General features: G+C 38.9%; 2 protein-coding genes across 3 annotated transcripts in view; both read right to left on the bottom strand.

The window, feature by feature from the left end:
• Nucleotides 1-3,184, bottom strand: part of aldh3b1 (aldehyde dehydrogenase 3 family, member B1) — an 11,963-nt gene extending 8,779 nt beyond the window's left edge. The window contains exons 1-3 of one of the 2 annotated variants that reach the window (XM_020608329.1): nt 3,027-3,184; nt 1,137-1,306; nt 681-791 (exon numbers count right to left, since the gene is read on the bottom strand). In XM_020608329.1, the coding sequence (XP_020463985.1) occupies nt 681-791; nt 1,137-1,298 (273 nt within the window). In that variant the 5' untranslated portion in view covers nt 1,299-1,306; nt 3,027-3,184. The remainder of the gene's footprint in view (nt 1-680; nt 792-1,136; nt 1,307-3,026) is intronic. The other variant, XM_020608330.1, reaches the window with a different exon arrangement.
• A 3,361-nt stretch (nt 3,185-6,545) lies between these two features.
• LOC109964755 (serine/threonine-protein phosphatase 4 catalytic subunit B) lies at nt 6,546-15,681 on the bottom strand. Its single transcript, XM_020608293.1, has 9 exons — nt 15,567-15,681; nt 14,664-14,959; nt 13,711-13,762; nt 13,569-13,619; nt 13,375-13,476; nt 11,664-11,837; nt 11,419-11,545; nt 9,279-9,468; nt 6,546-7,461 (listed from the first exon to the last, which is right to left on the bottom strand). Exons 2-9 carry the CDS (start codon nt 14,771-14,773, stop codon nt 7,332-7,334), a joined length of 936 nt encoding a protein of 311 aa, XP_020463949.1. The 5' UTR covers nt 14,774-14,959; nt 15,567-15,681; the 3' UTR covers nt 6,546-7,331.
• Between the last annotated feature and the right edge of the window lie 6 nt (nt 15,682-15,687).

Below are 15,687 nucleotides of genomic sequence, written 5' to 3'. Positions count from 1 at the left end.
ATATATCATTAATGTATAGTATAAATAATTTAGGTCCCAAAACAGAACCCTGAGGCACTCCACATACAATGTCCAGCTCACTCAATTGACGCCTCTGTGTCAAATAACTTCTAATCCAATTCAGAACCATTCCTCTGATCCCATATTTTTCTAACTTATCCATTAAAAACTCATGATTGATTGTGTCAAATGCTTTTTTTAGGTCAATAAATATTCCCATCGTGTATTTCCTCTCATCCATGATCCAAGAAAAAACCCTAACTTGCTTACTGGCACACAAAACTGCTAAATTAAGCTTTGCTAAATAACATGAAAAGAAGGCTGATGAATATTAGGAGCACAAAAAAAGTGAACATCTCTCCAGAAATCTGTGCAATACATCATCAAAAATAAAGGTGAACATACAATGAAGTGAAAAACATAATGGATCGTAATCTGAGCGGACCCTGATAGAGTAGTGGTTAGGTGCAGCGCTCTTGCTGCTGCGGCCCGGGTTTGAGTCAGGGTTGCGTAAGGAAGGGCATCCGGTGTAAAACACATGCCAAATGTCAACATGAGAATCGTCAGTGTGACGACTGACATGAAGTGATACTGCACACAGGTGTATTCACTTCTGCTGTTTACTGTAAATATATAAAATGTATGCAACAGACAGTTTAAGGAATCCTTATTAAACCTACCAGACTTTTGCTGACATACTCCGGCTGCATCCAGCTTTTCAAGTTTGCAATGGCATAGTGCAGCTCATTGATCACTATATCAATCTCCGACACGATGGCCTCAAACTTCGGCTGATGTGCCGGAGCAGCAATAAGAAAGAGAAGTTAGTGCCTTTTGAATTGTTGGAGAAAAATTATGCTTCAACACCCTGCATGCTTGCTTTTTTTGAACCACAAATGGACACTTTAAATAAGTGTTCAAATGTTTGTGTGAACTGATTAGAAAATCTGAGCTGTCTTTAAAGTTTGTTTCTTTAAGGAAAGCACTTAGCAGCTTTTCTTTCAGATTATTGTGTTACAGCCTTTAAAAATGTTGAACAGCAAAATTATCAGGACAGCTAACTGGACAGCACTTTGGGATTAGTTGTGTAATCATGTGTTGAGTTAATAATGTGTTGCACAAGCTCAATCTTGTACCTTTGAGAGGTCTTTGTGCAGCGCATTTAAAAACTGCTCCTCATTGTCTTTGATCATGGACATGAGCTTAGTCAGCTGGGTTCGACGAAACTGCTCTGGTATTGTGACACCGGAACGAAACGCAGACCGCAATTTGTCTACAACCTGGCTCTGGGTGTCCATCTTATCACCTGGAACATAAACAGAAATATCAGCTTCCAAATAGCTTTAAACGGAGAAAAGCAAGATTAGAAAACTGACAACTGAGAAGCTGCAACAGTCAATTTTATTTTATTTGATAGGTTACAACTGGTTAGATTTGTTAAGAGTGGGTGGTTTAAGATATTGTGTCATTTTCGGACAAATACAACTTACCTTGTATTAGTTCAATATAGAATTAAATGTATTGTTTCACATAATAAGAATTTCTCTGTAGAATTGCTCCAAATAACAGATGGATAGCCTATCTTACAATTGGACCTGAAGTGAACCTCATGAAGTGAAAGCCTGTTCATAATACCATTATTAGGATAGGGTAGTGTGCTGCCAATTAAGTGGGCCACCATGGTGCCAAACAGGATGGACACACCCTGAATTAAGACCCGACAGGCCTGTTCAAATATTACAACAGAAAGAAAGTCATGCAGGTAGTGATGTGGCATTCACAAACAATTTGTTCGATTTGAACAAATCTTTCCCATGACTCGGGAACATCGGGTCGCCTCGGGGAGTGATTTGTTCAATTTGTGTTGACCGCACATGTGCAACATCGCATAAGATTAGTACACCTTTAGAGTCGTTTGTTCGTGTAACGTGACATGACCGTTTTGTTGGATACAGAAATTAGTTAATTTTCAACCGTCCTTACTGTTTTTACTCTTACTGTTACGTGATGCATTTATTATAAAATAGCTTTTTATTTCCTGCAGACTATAATTTTGTGAATATCTGTCAATATGGTTCTTTTCCATAACACAATGTTTTAATAAAGAGTTGGTTACTGCTGTAAACTTCACAAGGTGGGAGGTGAGCAGATGAAGTAACAGACTGCATAGCCTCAAGACACAGGTAGGATATTATTTATAATATGACCTTGGCTGTATTATTACAGTTCTTTCTTATTCAAAACGTGATCAATATGTGCGTAAGTTGAAGAGGAATTAACATGTAACAGTTTAATTACATTTTGCTGAAGTGAACGAAATGACTCGAAAAAAGATTCGTTCGTTTTACTGAATGAGATTCAAAGAACCAAATCAGTAAAATGATCCGAACTTCCCATCACTACTGGCAGGACCCTAAAGGTAACGTGAGGAAACAAGGACATGTTGGCAAATATTTATTAACGATACAGTAAAACCACACAGGTTTAGTTATGGACATGTCTGTTCGAGAAATGAGACGACCCCTCGAATATTGCTGCTAACTCACAAAACAGCCAAGACGAGCTTTCAAAATCCAATACTCGTGATGCATTTTAGGGACGCCCCCCAAGTCATTTCGTATATTTTGTAGCGGACAGAAAACGTTTGTTAAATATCTGCAAGCCGAAACTGCTTTTTAAAGTTGAGTGTATGGCTGTGCTGACACGTACGTGCGTGCGTGCGTGCGTGCATGTCTGTGTGTGTATCTCAGTGGGGTGACGCATGCAGACAGACAGACAGGTGGTAGACTGGTTGTAAAGCTGGTTCGAAGTTCACAGATGAATTAGCCTGAACATTTTGGCCGAGATTTAATATTAACTAATGCAACGACATGGTCACTGCAACGTGTGGCCCAAAATATGAAGCCCAAACATTTTGTTTGTCTAAAGAAAGTAATTTCACATTTACCTGAGGGTCTGACAACTACGTAGCAGATAAATCTCAGACCAAACACATTTCGCAAAACATAACACACTATAATACTCACCTGTGGGAGGCTATTTGGTAAACCGAGAGGCCACTTAAATCAAGAAGAAACACTGCAGTGTGTCTACCTGCTAGGTTTTGTCTCACCAGATAAACCGCTGAAGAAAAGGAGTCTGACGTTTTCGGGTGTTGTCTTTTTCCTAACTTCCTTTGCAGCTCTGTGTATAACAGCGGATTTAGAGTATAATATGACAAAATTAGGCATATAAAAAGGAGGTGAAAAAGAACAATAACATCAAATAAGTGAGAACAAAGAAAAGAAAATACAAGGAGGTAAAGCTATTCAGATATAAAATTAAAATGTTTAAGCAGGTCAATGGTTTTGGTTCGTTTCTTGTTGGGGTGGTTTGATTGTAACAGTAAATGGAAGTAGTTGTTGAGATCAGAGTGTTTAAAGGTTGAAAAGGATGGTGATTTTTTCAGAAATTTCATTTTATGGATGAAGAATTTGGCCAAAATAATGAAAAGATTAATAACAAATTTTTCATTGCTAGAGAAATGAGGCTTGTCAAAAATTAATAATATATTATATTCTTTAAGTACAATTTCCTTTCCAAGATAATTTTTGAGATCAAAACAGAAGTCAGTCCAAAATACTGTTACATGTGCACACTGAAAAAAAAGATGTTCTAAAGTTTCTAGCTCATTGTTGCAAAAGGAGCATTTTTCTTCTATGTTTGGAATGTATTTACAAATAATAGAGTTTACTGGGTAAAATTTATGTAAGATTTTAAAGAAAAGTTCTTTAGTTTTGTTGGACAAGACAAATTTGTAGGGCAAAGTAAAAACAGTGTTCCATGTTCTTCCACCAAGAGTCTGGTGTGGCCATTTATGTTTAACAGCTGTTGTTGTTCTTGGAATGAGGGAGTTTCTTATAAAGATGTTGTTGAATCTTTTATCAAAGATAGAAGTGCCATTAACAGCAATATCTAAATTGATAGAGTTGTGCGTGTTTGAGCAGGAGCGTGCTAAACTGAGAATGCCAGACGGAAGTGCATTAATAACAGTATTAAACTCATGCTGGGAAACAGGGAACCTGTACTTAGCTATGAAGTTCTCATATGATAACAGAACTCCATCACAATTAAACAGTTGTTTTACAAGTGCAATGTTATTTTTAAACCAGTTTTCAAAGAACAAGGATTTGTTGTTGTAAGTGATAATGGCATTATTCCATAAGAAATATTTATGAGGAGAGTAGTTGTGCTTGTACAGTAGAGACCAGCTCATAAGTGCTGATTTATGGAAGTTGGAGAGTTTGACTGGGAGCTTGCCCACAGCGAAGGGACACATTAATAAGAAATTAAGACCACCAACCTTTTTAAAAAGGAAATTTGGGATGATATTCCACATGCTATCTGGATCTTTTAGAAATCTTTTGATCCAATTGATTTTAATAATATGGTTAAATGAAGAAAAGTCTAAAACATTGAGCCCTCCCTCTGTAAGGGGTAAACACATAATTTCCTTTTTAACCTTGTGTGGTTTATTTTTCCAAATGAAATGTTTGGGTTGATCCTAGCCTTACACTTCGCCCTCTTCTTTTGTGTTTTTAATGGAGGTTGGCAACCAGCTTTAGGTGCATTACCGCCACCTTCCAGACTGGAGTGTGGATCATAACGGCCCCCAACTACTACAACATCAAACCCCACTCAGTTCACCTTATATTATCTTGCGTAACCCTGTGCTCTCTAAAAACCAAATAAGTGCTCTGTATCCTATATCCCCTGACCTTTGTCCCAACACCTCCGGTAAACTAAAGTTCATTCCACCTTTTAAAACTGTATGTTTTAATTCCCCTCTCCTGCCTTAACCTGGGACAGCTCATTACATGTTCCAGTTTCTTTCGTTTTGTTTTGTTTTTTTGGTGAATGCAGTGCACTTCCATAGGAAGAGCCTCGCTTAGTGAGCGTGCATCTCCTTGTGTGACCTGCCATATTTATTTGCTCCACACAAACACTCACCTATTAAATAGGCCTAACTTATTTTATTAAAACGCTGCTGTTGACACCGTTATTCAAAGCCACCCGTCCATTACTGCATCCATAAAAAATAGGTTTTACCTTTCAAACCGTTATTTATTCAGTGTAATTTGACAGTGTATAACTTGATTAACTACAGGAAGACTTTTTTCTAATTTATTGATAAAAAAACTGAAACCTCCCATTTACATAAGTATTCAGAGCCCTTGTGACTGTGGTCAGGTGCTTCTTGTTTGCTTTAATTCTGAGACTGGGGTAATAGTACACATTTCAGCATGACAATGGCCTGAAATGTGCAGCCAAGACAACCCTGCAGTGGCTTCAGGACAAGTCTCTGACAAAGAACATCTGTGGAGAGACCTGGAAATGGCAGTTCAGACACAATTTGTATAAAGCTAAGTATATGCACTATGACAGAAATAGGCTTACGTATTGTTTTCATTAGATATATAGAGATGCTTGTACGCCTGCTTCTACTTTATAAATCTCAATCATGGAACTTGGCGCACGTCCACGAGCTTCCTTTCCACACCCACCCACCTTTAACCATAAGCAGGTGTAGACACACCTTTAATCAGTTACTTGCATATAGAAATGGTCTCTGAACCATACAGTGCTAAAGAGCAAAAGCTACTCCAGTGAGTGGGAAATTGAGACACTTGGAGAGGTGGAGAAAAGAAAAATGATTTGTTTGGTGGTCTCAATTCAGGGATCACAAACTGAAGAAGTAACTGAGGTTGTCAACACTGTCAGTCCAGAGCAGAGGATCGCTGAGCTGCCAGAGGCTGAACAAAAAGAGGACGAACTAAGGCAACTGCTGAATTATCTAGACATACTTTATTCACTTAATACCATTTGAAACCAGTTTCTGTGGATGCTGCAATATTTAGTGACGTCATAGCATCTGCTTCCCATTGAAGTCTGGCTGCATAAAAATGGTCCAACTCCAGTAGGAGTTTCTTCTTAAAAAGGTCCTATTATAGCTTTTTAAAAACTAAGGTAGGAAATCTCTGACCTCTGTTTTGTGTCGAACGCAGCATCAGTGCCTTGCTTTAGTCAGCAGTGATACTGAGAAGAGACAGAGTGCTGTTCTTTTTTGGCACATACTGGCAGAGTCGGTTTCCTGAGATATGCAGACTGAGAACTGGAGCCCAAATTAGTCACCAACAACATTTACTAAACAGCAACTAAGTGAAGTTTGGTCTAGGCTGTAGTGACTAATGGTTTTACATTTTACACAAGCAGGCAACCTGGCAAAACAGGGACATTGTTAAGATACCTGGCATGTGTGTAAACGAAAAGAAAGTCTTACTGATGGTACAGAATCAGCTTGGCTTTTGACATGTTATGCTGCAGTGCTCTATAGAAATAACATAAAAAGCTGCTAATGGTTTTTATCTGCAAAGGTTTTGACTAAACTGACCCTTTAAAACAGGAACCTCTCCACTTCAGCTACTGACGAGCAGGGATGTCAGACAATTTGGATATGCAAACATGGTTAGCATGCACATGCCGTTAAAATCACATCTGAAAATAAATCAGCATTGATACAAAACTTTATTCTCACAATATCAAAATTGACAGACCTACAGAGGTTTGTAGATTAAAAGGAACAAAGAAAAAAGAATGTTGAATATAGTGACTCCTGTTGGGAGTTGCTATATTTCTGGTATTTATCTGTGATGGTGTTGGGCAGCAGCACTAGGTATGTTAAATAGTAACACACATGACAAATGACAGTTAAGGAAACACAGGAGCAAAAAGGTGGTGGGAGATCGGTCATTCTGCATTTAATCCTGGCTGCAACAACTATACAAAATCAAAAAAGAACATATGCATTAAAGGAATTCCTTAAGTGGTAAAATTGTGAAACTTCCTATATCTGCATACTAATTAAAAGAGACTTCTAAAACTAAATGATAATGTTCGTCATGTAAAATATTAAATGGGTGGTGAAGGTGAAGCCAAGGAGGGAGAGTCATATCTACAGAGTGAGGAGGACAACAGATGGGAATGGAAAGAGACTGAGGGCAGAAAAAGAATGGCCATCTCATATAGATTAGGAGAAGTGATAAACAGTCTTGGGCCCAGTATCCACCTCACCTCTACACCTTTCACAGTGACTGATCTGTCAGGTTTGGGCAGTACGGCAAAAATCCAGCTCTTCAAAGTGAAGCAGTACAGAGCTTCATGGGGTTTGGCAGGTTTTCTGTCTAACTGCGTTGAGTTCAGACTGATAGAACTGTCCAGCAGCAGGATGGAGGGTGGCCGGTGTGAAATGGTACTGAAGACTTCAACACATCATGGCCGTCTGTTCAAAGACTTCACAGGAAATAGTCAGCTACTGGTTTCTTGGAGGGGATGCCTCTGGTCTCTTGTGGTGCTGCCTCAAATATGATGAACTCCCGCTGTAGATGCTCATCCAGCTCCAAGATGGCTGCTACATTACCACATCTGATTATTCAAACACAAAGAACTGGTTAGGGCATTTGCATATTTGCAGGTAACACAAAAGTAATTTAGAGAGTAAACCAGAACACTGATGTTTTCCAAAGCAGATCTTCTCAAACTACTCACTCTGGTGGAACATTAGAGTTGTATATATAAACAGATAAATGTTCATCCTTTTTCTCTGGAGTTATAAGCAAAGACTTTTGGTTTCCAAGTACACTTACAGACATTTAGTTAAGATAATGATATGGTTCAGACTACACAGATTTGTTTTGTCTGATAAGATGGCCACTATGTCAGATTACACGATTGTAGAGTCAAATTCTTAGATGAGGGATATGACAGACTACACTTTGGTACCCAACACATCACAGCCTACCACTGTTCACAACTTGGGTGAAGGAGTTGCAGGGGTGGGGGAATGTAAACACAGAATAGCATCTGTGGTGTGTAAGACTGAGTGGCTGCTTGTATCCATAAAAGCTAGGCCTGGACCCAAATATTCAACTTTTTTTTTAGTATTGGAATATTTGAGACAGCAGGAAATTTAAACTTATTTCTGAGCCCCCCCAGATCACCTTAACAACAGTGCCACAATCTTGTTAGCAAACCTCAGCGTGGAAATCATTCAAGTAGCAGCTTCTGCTGATTGTTGCCACTTCTGGTTAAAATGACAACCAGTAGGGGTCATACAGTATCAGCTGTTGATAACAAACATTGACTCCTAAATTGATGACATGACAAAATGATATTATCTGTTATCAGGTTTGTGACCTCACTGCAGCCAACGGAGCAACAACACAGTTGTCTGCCATTAGCCGAAGATCGTTTATGAGGTAAAGAGGCATCACTCTGTAACACCACTGAACAATTGGAGATAAATGACTGCTTCTTTATTGCTCCAACAGTTAATCTCACATCAACGATGGAAATTTAGCAGATTCGGTGGAATGGTGTACAGGCAAATGATTATGAAGATCCATTGTCTGTCATCTTTTACTTTATATATTACATAAGAACATTCATTAGCTTTTTTGTTTGTTTGTTTTTTTTACCCAAAGTACTGCGAGATGGGCAAAGAGGTACGGTTAGCTGCAGCACAATGTCAGCCGAGAACGGAGACATAAGCATTCGGTCTGGGCTCCCACTGGTCAGCCCAAAAACAAAACAAACAAAAAAAGTTCCAACTCTAAAGAGCACGATTTTTATGACAATTTGGCAATCAGATGCTAAAGGTTTTAAAGCTTTTTAAAATGCTTCTATGAGCGTCATGTCCAAAAAGCTGTGCGTCCGTTTCTTTTTCATCTGACATAATGCAGTATGGCTTTGATTTTGGAATAAGGTTTACACATTTATAACACTGGCTCATACATTTTGTCATTTTATGTGCAACACAAATGAATCAAGAATATTTTGCATCAATATTCCACTAGGAACATTGGAACTGTGATCTTATAAAAGTTAATATTGAGACTGATGATCAAATCAGCTGCCTAAAATTAAACCATAGTCTGTCTGATTTTACAACCAACCTGATTCACAATGTAAATATGGCACTTTTCAGGATAATTCATAAGAGTCAGGCTATGACCCCTACTGGTGAGCAGACAGAACAGAGCAGTGTTGTAATGATTGAGAGCAGTCAGGGTCAATGATTAATGTTAGACCTTCACATATGTATTTGACCTATCATCAAGAACACAACAGCTCATAGCAAAAGTCAACTGTCACATGACTGCCGGAAAAAACCCAAATGTACAAGCTTACAACTGTTTTCATGCACACCTTTTTAGTAATTTAATTTTCCATCAACTCCCTACCTGTAGCAGTAGTTGGGTGCTGACCACACAGTGAGCACTGTCTCATTGAAGTGCCACTTGTAGCCCTCCATGACCAGCTGGTGTGCTCGGCAGATCATGTGGATATCATTGGCAGCATTGAACTGGGCAACCACATCGCTCCCAAACAAGTATCCAGCACCTCTAGGACTCACCCCCCACCCTGTTGTGTCTGAGAACAGGGAGAGAAAAAGCAGGTGAAGGTCAGGTGAAGAGCTGATTCTAACATAGCAAAAGGACCACGGACAGATAGTTGTAAACTCTGAAAATTATTCTACAAAGGCTCTATTCTTTTTTTTTTTTTTTCAAGAAATTATTTTCTAGGACTGGGCTGATATTTCAGATGGAGATCATGCCCTAGACCAGGGGTCATCAAATACACTAAATCCGGGGAATGCTGTTGTTGAGGACATGGACTCCAGCTGGTACCAAACCCACAATCAGTTTTTACACATTGTCACTCAAAATAACACAGCAAAGCAACTCAAGAGCCATGGTAACCGATAGAAACAGCCATCACTGACAGCAGGTGGTCAGTCCAGCCTCAGTATGCACTGCTGTCACTCACTGTTCAGTTATAATTTCCTCAAAAGGTCAAGTTTTAAAAACATACATTTGCTACTACCATGGAGATATACAGCATGTTGTGTGTATTTTTGTGTTTTCTGACTATTTGATTTTGACAAAACAGTTATAGGTATAGTTAAAGTGGGCAATGCGTTTAACAGCCTACACACTCCCACAGACCGCAATTGGTTTCTGGCGGATGATCACTTCACAACATCAAACACACAGTGAATACAATATATTTTTATAGTATTAAGCTATATTAAAAACACACCCGAGAGCCCCTGTGCCCAGGCTACTGCTATTCACAGCTTTGTGAATGCGGTGTGCCCGACTCCTGCGTCAGGTTGTGTAGGATGCTCTCCAATTATAAACCCATCTGTCAGTTTATTACGTCTTTAGAACCCACGGGTTGAACGCACATACAGTATTTGGGATCAATAAATCATTCCTAATAAAACTATTTTAATCTCAATTGTTTCTGGGGTTTTGAATGAAAAGAAATTGTAGATATTCTAAATACCAGAACACATTTTTCCTCCTACTATTTCCTGATTTCATTAATATACTATGGGTTGGATGGAATGCTTTGGAAGGCCTGATGGGGCCCGTGGGCCACCAGTTGATGACACATACCCCAGATGACTAAAATGCATCACTTAAATTCAGCATCTAAAATTATTTTATTTGGTGGCATAGCAGGTCACCCGCTTATAACGGTTTTGTACACTCCAGCAGCAACAGGTATCCTGACTAGACTGTTGATGACTGATTAATCTGGATATTTGGTTCTTTGAAGCTGGTTTAAAAATCAAACCTTTGTCAGAACAACAAGTCATCAAAGTCCAAAACTGCAAAGTGCCGCTTACTGACAGTTAGCTGGAACACAGCCAAGACATTTTAGGGTAAACCATATGGATGAACTAGTTTTCAGATACAAATAGCTCACTTTCCTATTGATATAATCAAAGACCATTGATATAATTATGATTTTTGCTGCATACATACAGGTAATTGGAGCAGTACAGAGATACTGCCTCCACCGTTAAAGGTGGGAGCTCACAGCTATCAATCATTATGTGACCACACACACAACACTACTGCTTCTCTCACACCGAGGCTTCAGACATCACTTATTAGCATTTTAGCCTGAATTAGTTAGCAACCTTTATAAAAAGAGGCCCATGTCATTGAAGAAGCAAACATCAGTGTGGTTACAATCCACGTGCCATCTCCTCTACAGGTGTGCACACTATACGCACCAATCAATGTGTACATACTCCTGTTCTAAACATTCTCCAATCAGTTCACACTGTGCATTGCCATGCCAAAGCCCTAGCACACAGTGTGCTGTGTATACATATCCCACAGCGTAGAATGGATATCACAGCCAACAAGACAACACACCTTGTTACTGTGGTCTACTACACCTGTAATCATCATCCCCCACTATTTGCAGTTTGCCCTTCATCATGACAAATAAGGTTTCCTCTGAATATAAGCTTGTAGCTTAACCATGCAGTGTTCACAAGGCTTGATAAATTCCTGTATATACCTTCAGGGTCTGACCACAGGAGGTCACACATGGGCCCATCATGGGGCACTTCCTGTTTTCTATCAATGGTCCGTATCTGGTCTAGTGTCTGGATGGAGGGAGACAAGCCGCCATGCACACAGAAGATCTGATGGACAGAGAAAGACTGAGAAGTTACTCCACCAACCACCTGCATGTTAGGAAATTTAGTGCATTAACTTCCATTTTCATGAAAGTCAACAGGAATACTAGACAATACATCTCACCTTGCCATCAATGATGGCAGAAAGGGATAGGTAGTCGAAGATCTCAGTGCAGTATCTCCAGACAGTGACTGAGCCATACTTGCGGAGGCACTCATCATAGAATCCATATACCTGGGTGATTTGCCGGGACTCATGGTTTCCCCGGATCAAGGTTATCCTGTCTGGATAACGCACCTTAGGAGCAGAGCAGAAGAAAAAAAGATGAGCACAGTACCTCAGGATGGGGTTTAATTGCATACTATTAAATCTGAATCCAGTTAAAAATCCACTTATCTAACCTGATTAGGAAATGTTAGCTTGAAAGAAGCACTGATTTCACTCACTACAGCATCAAAACAAATTTATACTAATTTGTGTAGCAGTGTAATATTTAAGAATCCAGCTTTTATACCCATGTCAAAAACTGGTTATTTTAATTGTGATTATAGACCATTTACCAGACAGTCTAATTAATAGAAACTACAGTAATTAACTATCAAACCTAAACCATGGACAAGGGCTGTAGTTTGTTTTATCTTGTCACTGCTCTGACATTCATTAATCCTATCCTCACTCGTGTTTCCTTGTGCTGCATTTTCTCCTATGGCGAAACTGTGGAAATTATAAGAAATCAAATAATCATGTATAAATAAAGTGCAATGTTAAGCAAAAGACACTGTTTTATATTGGTTAAACTATTGTTAAAACCTCTACAGTAGAGAGAAGCCAATCTACATCTTAGTGCTGACCTGTGTTCAGTGTTGCCATCTGTCTGGTGCCTTTGTTATGAGAATGGCAGGGGGGATACAGAACAGTGTTCTGTACACAAAGATGTTCTCTCTACATACTTTGACAGCAAGATTATAAGTAGGGAGTGCTCTTGTTTTAATTTGATCTTGCTGTAGAGACCTTTTGCTTTCTTAATGCACTGAGCCCTTTCATAAAAGCTTTATTAAATGTCACTAAAGACAGATCTTGTGTTCTTGACTTAATTATTTAATATTTCCCCAATACTCCTCACTGGGGGCTGTGCTGAAGCAGCAGAAACTGTGCAAGGTCAAATAAATAAAACACAGAAAACAATATTAATTATACTATACCATCCTGTGAATATCAATTAAATAAATCACTGATATTTTGCACACTATGAACTTAGTGTTACCTGAAAGCAAAATGGAATGCTACACCGACACTGGCTGTAGGCCGAGCACTTGTCCTTATTATGTTACATTGGAGGTTAGATTGTCTTTTTGTTTACAAGATTTTTTTTTCTTTTTTTTACATTTACTGATACAAAACACAACATATTACAATTGTGTTGCTGAGTTATCACAAGTTTGGTGATCTTTTTCTCTGGCGATGTGTTATCAGAGGTGTCAAAGAGTGTCAACTAAACAGAGAACATGAATGATGAGGGATTCATTTGACCATGAAGCTTCATGAAGGTAGGTATTCTACCAAACATGGAACCGGATCCAAATTAGAATCAACAATTGGAACCCATTCCTATTCATAGATCCCTGTATACCTCCGAGAAGTGACTATAGATATGAAATCCCAGGACAGACATGAGGATGCACACATGTTAACATCATTCTATTTAAAGATAACACACACATCTTTTGCTAGTTGGCAAAAAAACAACTGTACCATTTTAAGTAAAATAGGTAAGCATGCTTGCTCCATTTATGGCATGGTTCAGTAGTGGACATAGGCTCAACTTCATGTGTACCTTAAGAGCTAACAGAAGAAGGAAAGTCTCAACACTGTAGAAGCCTCTGTCCACAAAGTCTCCCATAAAGAGATAATTTGTCTCTGGGACATCACCACCGACCTGGAAAGATTGTTAATAATTAATTTAACACATTGCAAATAAAAGAGTGAGTATTAGGTCTGTACTGAGCAGTGTGTAGCAAACAAACTTACTCTAAACAGCTCTTTCAAGTCATAGAACTGACCATGTATATCACCACACACCTATGAGTAAAATTAGGAGAAACATAAGTGTTTTTTATTTTTATGTTTATTCAAATGCTGAGCAAACACATAGTGAGAAAATGTTTCTTACTGTAACAGGAGAGTCTACTCTCTGGACATTGCTTTCTTCAACCAGAATCTCTCTGAAAAAGCACAAACACATACATTAAACAATGAATTAACGTTCTGCAGTATGTAACCTTTTTTCAAATATTTTTATTGTAGAAATATGTTTTAAAACATGTATTAATATGGAGATGTGCTGGCAAACCAGACTCACTGAATAACACTGGCAGCAGTGCAGAGACATTAGCTTCTAAAATGTTTTAAGTGGGATTGACCTCTCTAACCAATTAGAGATTTTCAATTATTTCTGTCTGATCAGTAAGTTTTGCTCTATTCTCATTTACTGTAATTTCATAACGACATCTGAAGAGCTGGGCAGAAAAAGCAGAGCATAGTGGAGCAGTTAGAGGGAGTGCTGGGTGAAGCAGAGTGAATTGGAGTTTCATGTTAGTGCTACTTTAAGTTACATACTGTAGCTTTAAAAACCTCATCAATACCATACTACACACTTCTTTTAAATGATATTCTGAGATGAAAATGTAAATAATTTGCAGACCTTGGCAAAATAGGCCCGGGGAGTAAAAGTATTAGATATCTGGAAATACACTTTGTATTTGCTTTGTGAAGCTTAGCAATGCCATTTCAAAACCACATCTCTCGTATTGTCTAATGACTCTGCTGTCAATGTAATAAAAACAAACCCCAAAAGTTTTAAGTGGTAAGCCAACTGTATTTATTCTAACCCTATTAACATTAATAAAGTGGGAAATATTATAAACAACTAGTCATAGTATGCCACCAGAACAACAAGAGTATTTTCATTATTTGCTCTGATTTGCTTTATGTCTAGTGATGCCTACACAAGTGGATGGATCTAGTATAAGTCAAGAGCTCTGATGAAACTCTCCTGTATATATTTAGCAACAAAAACATCGGATTATCTGTGTGTTTGTGTTAAAGGCAAAACTGAACCATTACCTGGCTTTGGCACACAGTGCTTTGACTTCATTTTCCTTAATGAGCTCACAGCGTCTGAGCTGCTCTATCTGTCGGTCCAGGTCACTGATGTCTCCCATTGTCACACACATAGGGAGAACTGCTTACACACTACGGGCAAATGCTCCTCTCACACCGAGGTCACTACAGTCACAGGCTCGGCCTTCTCCCGGCAACGGAGCGGACCAGTCACAACAGAATCTCTTCCTTAAAAGTTTACGGGGATCCTTAGCTCCTGTACGTCAGACTCTTGCTATGAGGATGTTCAAAATTAGGAACTATGAAGGAAAAATACAATGAATTAAACAACATACCCAAAGCAAAGCAAAACAACGCTCGCATAACCAATGAAAATGTTGACGTTTGTCGTTTAATAACTTGGGCCTGAGTTTCCTAAAACAAGTGCTTAATTGATCGATTAGGACAATATAATGGGAACATTGAGAAATCTATTATTCGACTGTCAACAAAGAATACAAATGAGGTGAGCACCACATAAAACTGACGTTTTTCGTCAAGGAATGTGAGGCCTATGGGCGTAGCTAAACAGTAAGCTAACCATTAGCACTTATCTTACATCACTGCTAACGACGTCGGCGACCAACTGACTCTTATATCATTTAACCTTAGCTAACCATTTTGATCGAGAATTTATCCTGAAGGCTAATGTTAATGCCCACCAAAAACTTCACAAGGTGCGCTAAAAATTAAGACATTTAACTGTGTAGAAATGTGTCGAACTCTTCGCTGGCTAACTTGAACAGACGACGTTAACGCTTCTTGGCTAATTTTGTGGGCAAGCTTGCCACTATTAGCAAGGTATAGCCTACCACAACGTTTCACATGCCGTCGCTAAATCGACGAAACAGAAGTAAGAGTATTTACTGTTAGATGAGCAGCAGTCGAACTTCGAGAGACAAACGTCGATGTTTCATTCCGTAGATTAGCTCCTTTCACCTTCCACCAGACCCTTTTCCTCCCCCCGGTACAGTCTTTGCCGGTTCAC

Source organism: Monopterus albus, unplaced genomic scaffold, assembly GCF_001952655.1.
Source record: "Monopterus albus unplaced genomic scaffold, M_albus_1.0 scaffold92.1, whole genome shotgun sequence".
Classification (NCBI taxonomy): domain Eukaryota; kingdom Metazoa; phylum Chordata; class Actinopteri; order Synbranchiformes; family Synbranchidae; genus Monopterus; species Monopterus albus.
The sequence above is the reverse complement of the archived record's forward strand: the minus strand, read 5'-3'. Positions and strand labels throughout refer to the sequence as shown.